The sequence below is a fragment of the Mirounga angustirostris genome, unplaced genomic scaffold, assembly GCF_029215605.1.
Source record: "Mirounga angustirostris isolate CCGP_5_RB_7025 unplaced genomic scaffold, mMirAng1.0.hap1 SCAF_1, whole genome shotgun sequence".
NCBI classification, from domain to species: Eukaryota; Metazoa; Chordata; class Mammalia; order Carnivora; family Phocidae; genus Mirounga; species Mirounga angustirostris.
The window spans coordinates 161269016-161281223 of record NW_026991709.1 but is presented as its reverse complement, the minus strand read 5'-3'; the positions used below and the strand labels follow the sequence as shown (position 1 = coordinate 161281223).

At 54.2% G+C, this 12208-nt stretch overlaps 1 protein-coding gene across 4 annotated transcripts in view; it reads left to right on the top strand.

The window, feature by feature from the left end:
* GRIP2 (glutamate receptor interacting protein 2) overlaps nt 1-12208 on the top strand; it is a 97912-nt gene that overhangs the window by 69660 nt on the left and 16044 nt on the right. For 3 of the 4 annotated variants that reach the window (XM_064591585.1, XM_045904271.3, XM_064591604.1), the window contains exons 4-14: nt 142-287; nt 926-1012; nt 1513-1588; nt 2781-2926; nt 3801-3948; nt 4062-4231; nt 6361-6486; nt 6841-6990; nt 9378-9564; nt 10056-10201; nt 11001-11081. In XM_064591585.1, the coding sequence (XP_064447655.1) occupies nt 142-287; nt 926-1012; nt 1513-1588; nt 2781-2926; nt 3801-3948; nt 4062-4231; nt 6361-6486; nt 6841-6990; nt 9378-9564; nt 10056-10201; nt 11001-11081 (1463 nt within the window). The remainder of the gene's footprint in view (nt 1-141; nt 288-925; nt 1013-1512; nt 1589-2780; nt 2927-3800; nt 3949-4061; nt 4232-6360; nt 6487-6840; nt 6991-9377; nt 9565-10055; nt 10202-11000; nt 11082-12208) is intronic. The other variant, XM_064591600.1, reaches the window with a different exon arrangement.

Sequence of the window (12208 nt, the reverse complement as noted above, 5' to 3'; positions counted from 1 at the left end):
CTGGATGATGTCTGACCTCTCTGAGCCACAGCTTCCCCATCGGTAAAATGGGGATTCAGAGATCAAAATGATTCAACAGAAGAGCGGGTGTGGATGCTGGCACTTGCCACCATGCATGTGCTCTGGCCTCCTTGCTCCCAGGAGTGACCTGCTGAACGTGGGCGACTATATTCGGTCAGTGAATGGGATCCATCTGACCAGGCTCCGCCATGATGAGATCATCACCCTGCTCAAGAATGTGGGCGAGCGCGTGGTGCTGGAGGTGGAGTATGAGCTGCCCCCGCCCGGTGGGTGCCCTTGGACTGGGAACTTTCTCCATTGCCTTAGTCGTGGGTAGATACAGCCATCTCCCCACCAGCACCTGGGTGGTGGGGTCCATGCCAGCTGGGGACCTGGGTGGGTGGGACCTGAGGATTGGCCACAAACATCTAAGCCACACCTAGGGACTTTGCCTACAATTGCAGTATGCTGTCACCAGGAGGTGGCAGGGCCCTGTTTATAAACCAGTGTCATTTTGTATATTTAGTGCTCAGATGCTTTTCCTTCAGGGGGGAAGGTTTGGGGAATGTTGGCTAAAAAAATTGTTCCCTGTCCTACTGCTCTCTCCACCCTACCAGCCTGCATTGAGTACAGTGGCCTAGGGTTTAGCCTAGGTCTGAATTTTCAAAGTTGGTCTAAAGTCTTAAGATTTGAATAACTAGAATTCAACCCTGGCCTGAGCCCATAGCCACGGACTCAAGTCTGAGTTCAGCAGAACTCTTGAAGTCTTACTTGTCCTACCTGTAAATGGGTGGGGGTGGGGGGAGTTTACCCTCCCTGTAATCTCTGTGACTGGTCACCCAGCTCTCCCGGAATGAGCTTTGGGGATGTCTGTGGCTTGGTGATGTGACTGAGGGACTCAAAGGAGCCCTCCATTTCTCCCCAGCCCCTGAGAACAACCCAGGGATCATCACAAAGACAGTGGACGTCTCCCTGTACAAGGAGGGCAATAGCTTTGGCTTTGTCCTCAGAGGTCAGTGTAAGAGAGTCACACTTGGGGTCAAGGGGAGGGAAGGAGGCTATTGCCTATTCCATGTGTGTTCTGTTTTGCTTTATATGGATAGATAGATTAATAGATAGATAGCTTCTTGCTTCTGACTTTAAAAAGTGAGGACCATTAAGTCAAATGTTAAATGGAAAAATTTGCCAAGAAATGAAGTGTGCATGATTGCTGGGAGTGAGATTGAGAATAAAGTTTAGAGCTGCCTTGGAACCAGGGCAAAAAGGAAAATAGGGTGGTGTCATAGGAAGGGAAGCAAACCATTTAAGAGAGAGAGGATTTCAGTCATGTCCCTACTTTCTGTCACACTCTGGGGATTTATAGTTGGAATTTTATAAGAGGGCCTGTGAATAGCAAGGACAGGTCCTCAAACAGATTTAATGAAGGGAGCCTGCTTAGGGCTGAGTCAGGTCCTCTAGGTGTCAGGGAAAGAGTGGGTAGATGACTGCCACCTCCTGTTGAATTCTGTCCAGGGGGTGCCCATGAAGATGTACACAAGACCCGCCCGCTTGTCCTGACCTACGTCCGGCCTGGTGGCCCCGCTGACAGGTGAGCCTGAGCCGGAGGAAGCTGGAGGAAGCCTTTCCCTGCCCTGATTATGCCCAGATCCCCTGTGAAGAAGGCAGACCAGAAGCCATTGTGCCCATTCTCCTGATGAGCAAACTGAGGCCCAAAGAGAGGATGCCCGTTGCCCCAGAGTCACTCAGAATTGTTGGTGGAACCAGGACTCCATCCCAAATGAGAGAGACCCCAAGCTCTTTCCTCCCTGGCATCCTACTGTCTCAGGGGTGGGGAGGGAAGCAAGCCTTGGTGTTATGTTGTTCTTCCCCCATCTGTGGAATGGGTCTGATTCTGCAGCTCCTAGGAGTTACCGTGAGAGATTTGGGGCACCGTGAGCAGTACCACCGTGGCCTCTGTCTTGCAGCCTCTGAGTCCTGGCTGTGCCATCCCGCCTGGTGCTGCCTGGGCTGAGCGGACAGGGCCAAAAGGAGAGAATGTGGGAGAGGAACATGTCCAGTTCCCAGCATCCGACCCCCTGACCTCCCCAGTGGGAGATTCTTGGCCATTTTAAGAGAAGCCTGGAACAGCCTCGTCAGAAGTCTAAACCCGTTCTTGGGACGGGGCCCTGTGACGAGCTATTCATAGAACCTCCCAGAATAGCTTTGGCCACCTGTTGGAACAAGCATTCCAGGGTGGGGATTTGACCCAAACCGAGGTGAACCCCTGCTTGGCCCTTCTCCGGGGGCCCCTGCCGAATTCGTTCCCAGGCGCATTTGTCACCGGGCCAGACTCGCTGCTGAGAAACCAGAGTGGGGGCAGTGAGAAGGGACCTCAAGATGGACAGCGCGAAGCCTCCAGGCCGCCCCACCCCTGGCGCTGTGTGGCCCTGGCAGGGCTGCTGTCCTTTCTGGGCCCTGGCAGTCCCCAGTGTCCCCGGGGCATCCCCACGCAGACATTCTTGGGTTGAGCTGGGGCTCTGACTGTATTAAGCATCGAGCAGGGTGGGAGATGTCAGAGCTGGTCCCAGCTCTGTTTGCATCCCCGCTTCATTGACTTAGCTGCTCCCCCAGAGCCTCCCCCATGTGCTCCTTCACTGCGCCACCCCTTCCTCCTTCACCCACTGCCTGCTCCTCTCCGTCCCCTGCCACCCCACCTTTCCCAGCGGCCTCTCGGCCTCTCACCAGGGCTGTGGCTGGTGCTCGTGCGGGGCCGGGCTGGCTGACCGCGCCCTTCCCTGCAGGGAGGGCTCCTTGAAGGTGGGGGACAGGCTGCTCAGCGTTGACGGGATCCCGCTGCACGGGGCCAGCCATGCCACTGCCCTGGCCACGCTACGGCAATGCAGCCACAAGGCGCTCTTCCAGGTGGAGTACGACGTGGCCATCCCAGGTGAGTTGGGGGCCCGAGGACTTGGGTTGGGGCAGGACGAGACCCAGGGCTTGAGGGAGGGGGTAGCGGGCACAGATCCTCACCACTGCAAAGGCGGTGTGACCTGGGGCCAGTCACCTAGCCTCTCTGAGCCTCTCTGGGCAGTAAGCGCTATGTGCCAGTTGACTGTTGGAGGCCCTGGGGAACCAGGTGAGAACGATACAGACGAGATCTCGGTTCTAATGGAGCTCACCGTCTGGTGGGGAGAGAGGGACAGTAAACAGAATAAATCAAATACAGAGGCTGTCAGATGGCAGTAAGTGCTGTTGGGGAAAAAAAAATGAGGGAGGGAAGGGAAAGGCTGGGGGAGAGAGAGGTGATGGGGGCCCCACCAGGCTGGTTGCCGAGGAAGTACAGAAGGGTCGCATTCAGGAAATGATGAAAGTCAATGGGGTCTGATTTGCTGACATGTGGACCCGGTGGCAGGGGTTGGGGGGGTGAGGGCGGGCAAGAGCAGAAAGAGCTAGGTTTTGCTCTCAAGCCACCAGGTGTGTTCCTGGGGGTGTGGTTTCTGAGTGCAGAAAGGTGGTAGCGAACATGCAGCTCGGGGCCGGCGAACTGCAGGCTCTCCAAAACTGTGAGCATGTTAGTGTCGTCCGGCAGAGCCCTGGGGTCAGAGTCCCTCAGAGCCGAATCCCTGTCCCGCCTCTGCTGCTGAGGACTTGTGTGAACTTGGACAAGGCCTTTGCCTCCACATGCCTCAGCTTTCTGATCTGTAAAATGGGTGCAACAGTCCCTCCCCAGCAGTGAGGATAATACCGAGCTAGCAGAGTGAGGCTAGGAGGCAAGTGCTCAGTATTTGCATTTCAAACCCTTCTGTCCTTCCTTGTGCCAGATACGGTGGCCAGTGCTTCGGGGCCCTTGGTGGTGGAGATAACCAAGATGCCTGGGTCAGCCCTGGGGATCTCACTCACCACTGGCTCCCAGCGGAACAAGCCAGTCATCACCATTGACCGCATCAAGCCGGCCAGCGTGGTGGACAGGTGAGGCACACACTGGGTGCCGCCACCATAGTGGGCAGGGATACAGGGGGAGAGGCAGCCCAGAGCTCCCTCTGGCTGGACCAGCCTCTCCCTTCACTCTCCCGCCTGGCCAGGAGTGGGGCCCTGCATGCTGGAGACCACATCCTGTCCATCGACGGTACCAGCACGGAACACTGCTCGCTGCTTGAGGCCTCCAAGCTCCTGGCCAGTGTGGTGGAGAGAGTGCGGCTGGAGATCCTGCCTGCACCCCAAAGTCGGCGGCCCCTGAAGCCCTCAGAGGCAGGTGGGTCCCCTTGGAAGGTCTCAGGACCCAAACCTGACAGCTGATGGGGAGGGGTGCACGAGGTCCCAGAGGCCTGGGACCGAAGCCCTGGGCAGACTAAAATGTATTAGAACAAATGTCCATTCCTGTTGGGAAGCTCAGATTGTCAAGTGCAGCAGCTGAGGGTGGGGAGGTGGGGCAGAGGAACAGCCTGAATGTTTGAGTTGACAGTCTGCTGGTGTGGATGCCCCAGAGCTAGCGCCATCACTCTTTGCTAAGTTAATAGAAGTATAAGGGCTAGCTCGAGGGAGAGGACAGTCCTGTGCTCAGAGCTTAGATCTGGGGCTCAGCTCCGGGGTCCTCAGCAGGTCCAGAGGAGGCAGCCAGGGAATCAGGAAGGCCTAAGGCCCCCCCTACCTTTTGAGGAGTTGGGGTCTCCCAGACCAGAGCAGGGAGCTGGGGGCTAGGCAGTCTAAGAGCAGAGGAAGCCGGTGATCTAAGAGACCAGAGGGCAGAGCCGAACCCGGGGCAGGGTGGTCACAAGGAGGCAGCTTCCCGCTCAGAGCCTGGAAGTGCGTCCAACATTCCAAACCTTGGGCTTTGGGTACAAATGCCAGCCCTGCCCCAGCTGAACAGGTGCTTTATGCCTCTGAGCCTCAGTTGCCTCATCTGTAGATGGGAGCGCAGCCTTGGGAGGGGTCAAACAAGGTAGAGGACAGAGCACAGCCCAGGACTGTGGTCTGGGTGGTCAGGCTGTGAATTCCAGCCCTCGGGACACCGTGTATGGGCAAGGATGGAGTCAGTCCACCCCATCCTTTGCAAGCCTAATTGATCATCTGGGAGAGAAAGATATCCCCCAAATAAAATGTGGGAGACAGGCCTTGGGGACGGTCCGTCTCCGTGGCTCTGTGCAGACACATCTCTGCCGGGGTCTGCAGAGGCCCCATCAAGCCACAGCCAGGGCCTGCCACAGGAGGCTTTGGGGCTTGAACTCGAGTGACTCATTCTCGCACCATTTACAACACACCTGCCGTGAGCTGGGCTCAATGCTGGGGCTTCCCATGGGTCACCTCTTTTCATCCTCGTGACAAGTCTGTGAGGGCGGTTTTGCTGTTACCCCACTTGACAGAGGCGACTGAGGCTCAGAGAAGCACAGTGCCTTATGAGGGCACAGGGCTGCGACAGTCTTCCTGGCCCCCATTAAGTGGCCTCAGCTAGGTGCCAGGCACTGCTCGAGGCACATCCTACATCTTAACTCACCCAGATCCTTCCCATTATCCGAGGAGGCAGCCATTATCTTAGTCCCATTACACAGATCATGACAGTGAGGCACAGAGGGGCCAAGGGACCTATCTCAGGGACCAGGCAGCTGGCTCCCAGGCTGGCCAAGCCCCTCAATCCATCTATGGATACGCTGCACCAGCCTGGACCCCTCAAAAGCCCCGAAGCTGAAGGAAGAGCTAAGACGAGACCTGGGGAGCCTGGGAGAAGGTGTTGCATGGCAGGTGGTTGGGAGGATCAGGTGGGGCAGGTGGGGGAGGCAGGATCTCTGGGTCCCGCGGGAAGGGGATGGAGAAGGAGCGCAGAGAATTCATCTGGGCGGAAACCGTGTGAAAGCTTGGAGGGGAGGAAGCCAGAGCAGCCTGTCTGCAGCGTAGGTCTGAGCAAACTTCGGCCAAGCCCACAGGGGCCCTGGAGCATAGGTTGCCCCGAGGGCCCCGCGGGGGGCAGGGGGCAGAACCGGCCAAGCCCTAGTGCCCCCGGTGCTTGACCCCTGGCCCCTGTGGCCAAGGCTGCCCAGGCCACAGCACTACTGCAGATCCTGAAGGTGCAGGGGCCCTATGCCCTCTGCCAACTGCACTGCTCAAAGCTGATGCGCCGGGTCTCAGGCCGGGGCTACTTTCCCTCCCGTCCCTGCTGCTGCTTGGCTGAGCACTGAGCACAGTGCCTGGCACATAGTGGGCGTCCGGGACACGCAAGCAGCATCTGAATGCCTGGCTTGGCTTGGCTTGGGGGAAACTCAGGCTGTCTGGTCCTGCTTTCCTCACTTCATCTCGCAGATGGGAGCGTGGCTCCAGGGGGCCGTGCTGAGTCCCGACTCGCTCAGTCTCTAACGCCTGCACTTCTCTCTCCTCTTCCTTGGGCCACAGTGAAGGTGCAGAGGAGTGATCAACCACACCGCTGGGACCCCTGCGTGCTCTCCTGTCACAGCCCCCGGCCCGGCCACTGCAGGACGCCCACCTGGGCCACACCTGCTGGCCAGGACCAGAGCCGATGTAATGTGTCCACCTCACTGTGGCTTGTGCATGTTTCATAGGGGAGGAAACCAAGACTCCGAGAAATTAGGAAGTCTGCCCAGCATTACCTAGCACATTAGTGATGAGATGGGCCCCTATCCCTGGCAGCTGTGTTTCACCATATCTGTGAAAACCCCGCGGTCTTTGAGGCCCAGAGCGGGCGAGACCTGTCTGAGGTCACACAGCCAGTGTTTGAGGTGAAAGGGGGAAGGCGTCCCAGTGTCTCTCTGCGTCCCAGTGTCTCTCTTCCGTGGGGTGGTTGCCTGGCACCCACTGTGTGGCAGGGTGGGGGACCCTTCTGGGGTTCACGGGGCTGTGCTCTCATCTCCCCAGCCTTGTCCTCGACTCCCTTTTCCTCGCCGACCATGAATCATGCCTTTCCCTGCACCAATCCCAGCACCCTTCCCCGTGGATCCCACCCCATGAGCCCCCGGACTACAATGGGGCGGAGGAGGCAGCGAAGAAGGGAACACAAGAGCACATGTAAGTAAGCCATGGTCTCTTCCCTCCTCTTTGGGCTGCCTGTATGGCTGAGAGATTTGCCAAAGGATGGGGGTATTTGGGACAGGGTCCCAGGTGTGTGTAGGCTCATTAAATAGCATGAGTGGCCCACCAGGCTGCCATGGACGGTTGGGCAGGTTGTGTGCTGCACAAGGATGCACCTGAGGGGTGTCAGTCACTTTGTACATTTTAGTCTTATATTTTGATTGTGGAAAATTCCCAGCAGGTGATGACACAGTGTCTCAGGAAAGGATACCTTTTCAGATGTGCATAAACGTTTCACAGTAACTCCATTTCATTTTCTTTCATTCTGTGATTCATTCTGATGCATTCAAAGAGAAAGTCTGAGTGTGGTGTAGCTGTGTCTGTACCACTTCTCTGACATTTTTTAATTTCCCCTAAAACAAAGACACATAGGCCTGAGACTAGCCATCCAGGATGTAATAGTTTATAATAATTTTCACTTTTATTATATATATCTCATATATATAGTGTATATATGAACATGTATATATACACTACACTCGTGTATATATACACACATACACATACACACATATATTTCTACTTCCCTTTTGTTTATAGGCATTTCTCTTTATTTATGATCACTATGTCTATAATACCCTTTTGAAATGAAGGTATTTAAGAATTTTAAAAAGTGAATAAATGGAAAGACAAATAGTAGTGAATGATAATGTGGAGGTAGCAAAAGTCACGAGAATGCCAAGAATTTTGAAGTCTCCTGGGAAAAGTCCTTCCTTTGCTGATGTAGAGAGTCTATCCAGCTTTCTGCCATGTGAACTGCAGAGGCCTCCAGGAAGGATGAAAGGTCAAACTGGGCCATTTGGAATTGAGCCAAAAGAGGGAAACGAGGAGTACAAATCACCTGGCACCTGAAATATGGTCATGAGCTTCCTGGAAGCCAAGGTGAAAAGAGAAACAGATTTCAGAGTCAGATGAGAGGTAAAATATGCCTTTACCAACCACCTTTGTCAACCACCAAACCTGGGAGTGTGTAGGTGAAAAGATTCAGAAATGCTGTTCATAGGCAGGGGCATGTGGAGGCTGGGGGCTCTCGGGACCACTTATCTGTCCTTTTCCTAAGATGGATGACTAATAAAATGTTATCATTATTATTGTTGATGATAATTATTTAACTGAACAATTTGAACACCTCCTATGTACCAGGCACCATTCTTATTATTAGGGATGTAATTGTGAAAATATAATAAATATAAATACAATAATGCAACATATGCAACAATATAATATATCATGTGTATTGTAATGTGTAATATAAATATAACAAAATAGTAATAAAGATATAATAGTTTAATATAATTAGCAGTAGAATTAAATATGATAATAAATTATATTTAATAAATGATATCCAATGTCCATGTTAATAATACAAGTGTATTTTATATATGGAATATAAAATGATATACATTAAGTAACATATCAAATAGTTAGAAAGTTTTCATATGACCCAGCAATTCCATATCTAGGTATATGCCCAGGAGAAATGAAAACATATGTCATGTTCACCCAAAAACTTACACATGAATATTCTTAGTGGCATTATTCATTTTCGCCAAAAGGTGGAAACAACCCAGATGTCCATTAAGAGATGAATGCATAAATAAAATGTGGTGTATTCATAGAATGGGATATTATCTGGCCATAAAAAGGTACGAATTCAGAGACATGCTACAATATGGAGAAACCTTGAAACATTATGCTTAGTGAGAGAAGCCAGACACAGAAGGCCACAGATTATAGGATTCCATTTATGTGGAATGCCCAGAAGAGGCAAATCTACACAGAAGCAAATAGGTTAGTGGTTGCTTAGGGCCAGGAGAGATGGGAGGATTTGGGGCAATAGCTAAAGGGACCAGGGTTTCTTTTTTGAGGTGATGAAAGTGTTCTACAATCGATTGTGCTGATGGTTGCACAACATTGTTAATATACTAAAAAACCACTGACGTGTTCACTTTAAAAATAGGTAAATTGTATCTCAATAAAGCTGTCACCAAAATTAGCATACTATGTGGTATTATGAGAGCGTTCTGACAAAGCTAACATCACGTACCAGCACAACCCTCAGAAGCTCTGTTTACAACATGGCAGTCCCAGGAGCTGGTTTCCTTCATCCTTGTCACGGCCCTGCTGGGTGGGACTCAACCGCGGGCCAGACGGGGAGAGCACGGCTCAGAGTGCACTCTGACTCTGCACTCTGCAGGGCGAGGCAGGGCTCCCACCCACTCGCCCCTCTGACTCTAGGTCCTTGGGCCTGGGCGTGGGTTGGTGCTGGCAGGAAGGGCTCTCTGGGACTGTCCACCTGAGAGCCGTGCCCGCCTGTCCCGCAGTGTCACTGGCCTCCAGCACGGTGGGGCCTGGGGGACAGATCGTGCACACGGAGACCACAGAGGTCGTGCTCTGCGGAGACCCCCTCAGCGGCTTTGGCCTCCAGCTCCAGGGAGGCATCTTCGCCACCGAGACCCTGTCCTCCCCGCCCCTCGTGCGCTTCATCGAGCCCGACAGCCCGGCAGAGAGGTGAGCCAACTGCCCCCGCCCCCTGGGCCTGCCACTCTCCAATTCAGGGGGCTCACAGACAGCCAGGGAAACTGAGTCACATGCCAAGCCTGGCTTCACGAGGGTCTCTCACCTAACCATCCCATCCACTCCATCATCAGCCCCACTTTACAGATAAGGAAACTGAGGCACAGAGATGCTGATTCATTTGCTCAGGGTCACACAGCTCATGAGTGACCCAGGACTTGAACCCCTGTCTGTCTGAAGTCAGCGTTCTCTATACACACATCTCGTAAGGCACAGTGTCACCCCCCCTTGGACAGACAGAGAAACCGAGGCCCAGCGGGTTTACCCCCTTAGCCAGAGTCACGGGGTTAGTTGCCTGAGGCTCTAGAGCCGGCCCAGGGCTGAGCTGTGAGTCAGACCCAGGCCTGCCCACACATGGCATTCCTGTGCCCCAGGAATAGCCGTGATGGTAACGGAGCTGCTTCTTTCTGTGGGGCTGGGTTCAGGTGTGGGCTGCTGCAGGTCGGGGATCGGGTCCTATCCATCAACGGGATTGCCACCGAGGACGGGACGATGGAGGAAGCCAACCAGCTGCTGCGGGACGCGGCGCTGGCCCACAAGGTCGTGTTGGAGGTTGAGTTTGATGTGGCAGGTAAGTGAGTGTCCCTACCTACCTCCTCATGCGTTGGGACCCTGTGCTCCCTCCTCTCTTTATCCTGCTCCTGCCCGGGGCACATGCTCTTCCAGCCCCATCCCACTCCCCGCCTGGTGACCCTCTGCCAGAGCATTTGCGGTGTGTACCTGAGGACTAGTGGTGGCAGGGAAGGCGCTGGCGGGGGAGGCAGGAATCCCACACGCCAGTCTGAGGGTTGATGAGGGATTTTTGTGCCAAAACAGGACCTAAGGGAGGGCAGAGGGGGGCTGAAAATATCCCATGCCCCTCGGCAGGCCTTAGGTAAAGAACCCCAAACACAAACTCAGGTTAGAACTCTGGTCCTGTGATTTGGACATTCTGTGACTTTGGACAGGACTTTCTTGCCCACCACCATCCTCAGTTTCCCCAGCCGTGAAATACTGAATAGAGTCCTTCTACTACAGTGGATATTGTTTGAGTTAGATGAGATCAGTCGTGGGAAAACACCCAGCTAACGCCTGGCACATAGTAGGTGCTTAGTAAATTGTTGTTGGATCTGAACTGGGTTGGGTTTGCCTCTGAGGAACCCCTGGATGGCAGTCATGGGGTCTGGGTGCCCGCCCCAAATCTGCTCTGACCAGATTGATTGTCTGAGACGGATGTCAGCTCACCATGCCTCGGTTTCCTCCTCTGTCAGGATAGGGTTGGGATGGTGACTTCGCATTCTCTCCCAGCTGGCCTAGAATGGGTGGGGAGCTGGGACTCCCTGCATCTCCTCCCTTGGGTCTCACACACGTCCACGTGTGTTTGCATGCAGAGTCCGTCATCCCGAGCAGTGGCACCTTCCACGTGAAGCTGCCCAAGAGGCGAGGCGTGGAGCTGGGCATCACCATTGGCTGTGAGTCCCTCCCCGCGGTCCAGTCCCCACCCCCAGCGAGCCACACCTCCAGCCTGGAGGAGGGGGATGCTCCTGGTGCAGTCCCTTCCTACCCCAGACTCCACAGTCAATGGAGGTGGGAGTTTAAGCAATCTGGGAGGGGAGAAGCTGCTCCTAGCCCAGGAAACTCCGGATAGGGCTGCCAGGTACAGTTGCACAAGTTGTACATGACACGAGGGTGCCCATCTGAGGTAGACTTACCATTTTATTACATCATTTCCTCAATGGACTAATTGAAAGGGGCGCCCTTGTCTTATCTGCAAAGATGCCACATGGGCTAGAAAGGGCTCCTACCATCTGGTCACTAATGGGAAAACCCATTAGCTCAGATGGACTTTTTTTGCAAGAAAATGTAGCTACTCATGTAGCACCCATTGTCTTAGGTCACATTCCCCCAGAAAGAGCTTCTTAGACAAAGTTACATTCGGGGGGGTTTTACTGAGAAGGGCCCTTGGAATCAACACCTGTGCCAGGTGAGGGACGTGGGACTGGGTGGACGGAGAAGCTGGTTGTGATGCAGCCAGTCCCACGGAGAGCTCTAGGGCCAGGAAGGCTTCGGAAGTTGCCGTGAATGAGGCTGGGAGCCAGGCCTTTGCACCACTGCGTGGACCAGGCCACACCCAGGAGCTGTACAGCCTTGGGTGAGGCCGTTCTCTCAGCCAAAGGTAATTCCCAGAGAGGGAGCCCCCAGGAGCCATTCAGCCAGCACTCCCGGCAGCTGGGAGAAGGGAAAACTCAACTGTGGATGGGTCGCCTAGTTCTGGGGCCCACCCTGTGCTAGGTGGGGGTGCTAGCCAGACACAGCCCCTGAAGGGGCTCACAGTTTGCTGGGGGATGGGCTGAGCAGAAGGGCAAAGGGCTGATGTGGACTGAGCACCTACTATGTGCCGGGATCCACGTTAGGTTTTGCCTTGTCTAGTTTAATCTCGTGACAGCTCCATGAGTTCTGTGGTGCCATCCCCATTTTGCAGTGTTCCCGGGAAAGTGAGGCAGAAGGGGGGCTGATTTACTCGTGGTCACCAGGCAGGAAGCAGTGAGAGCAGGGCATGTGGCTCAGCATTCATGCCCCAACTCCTGGGCCCTCCCAG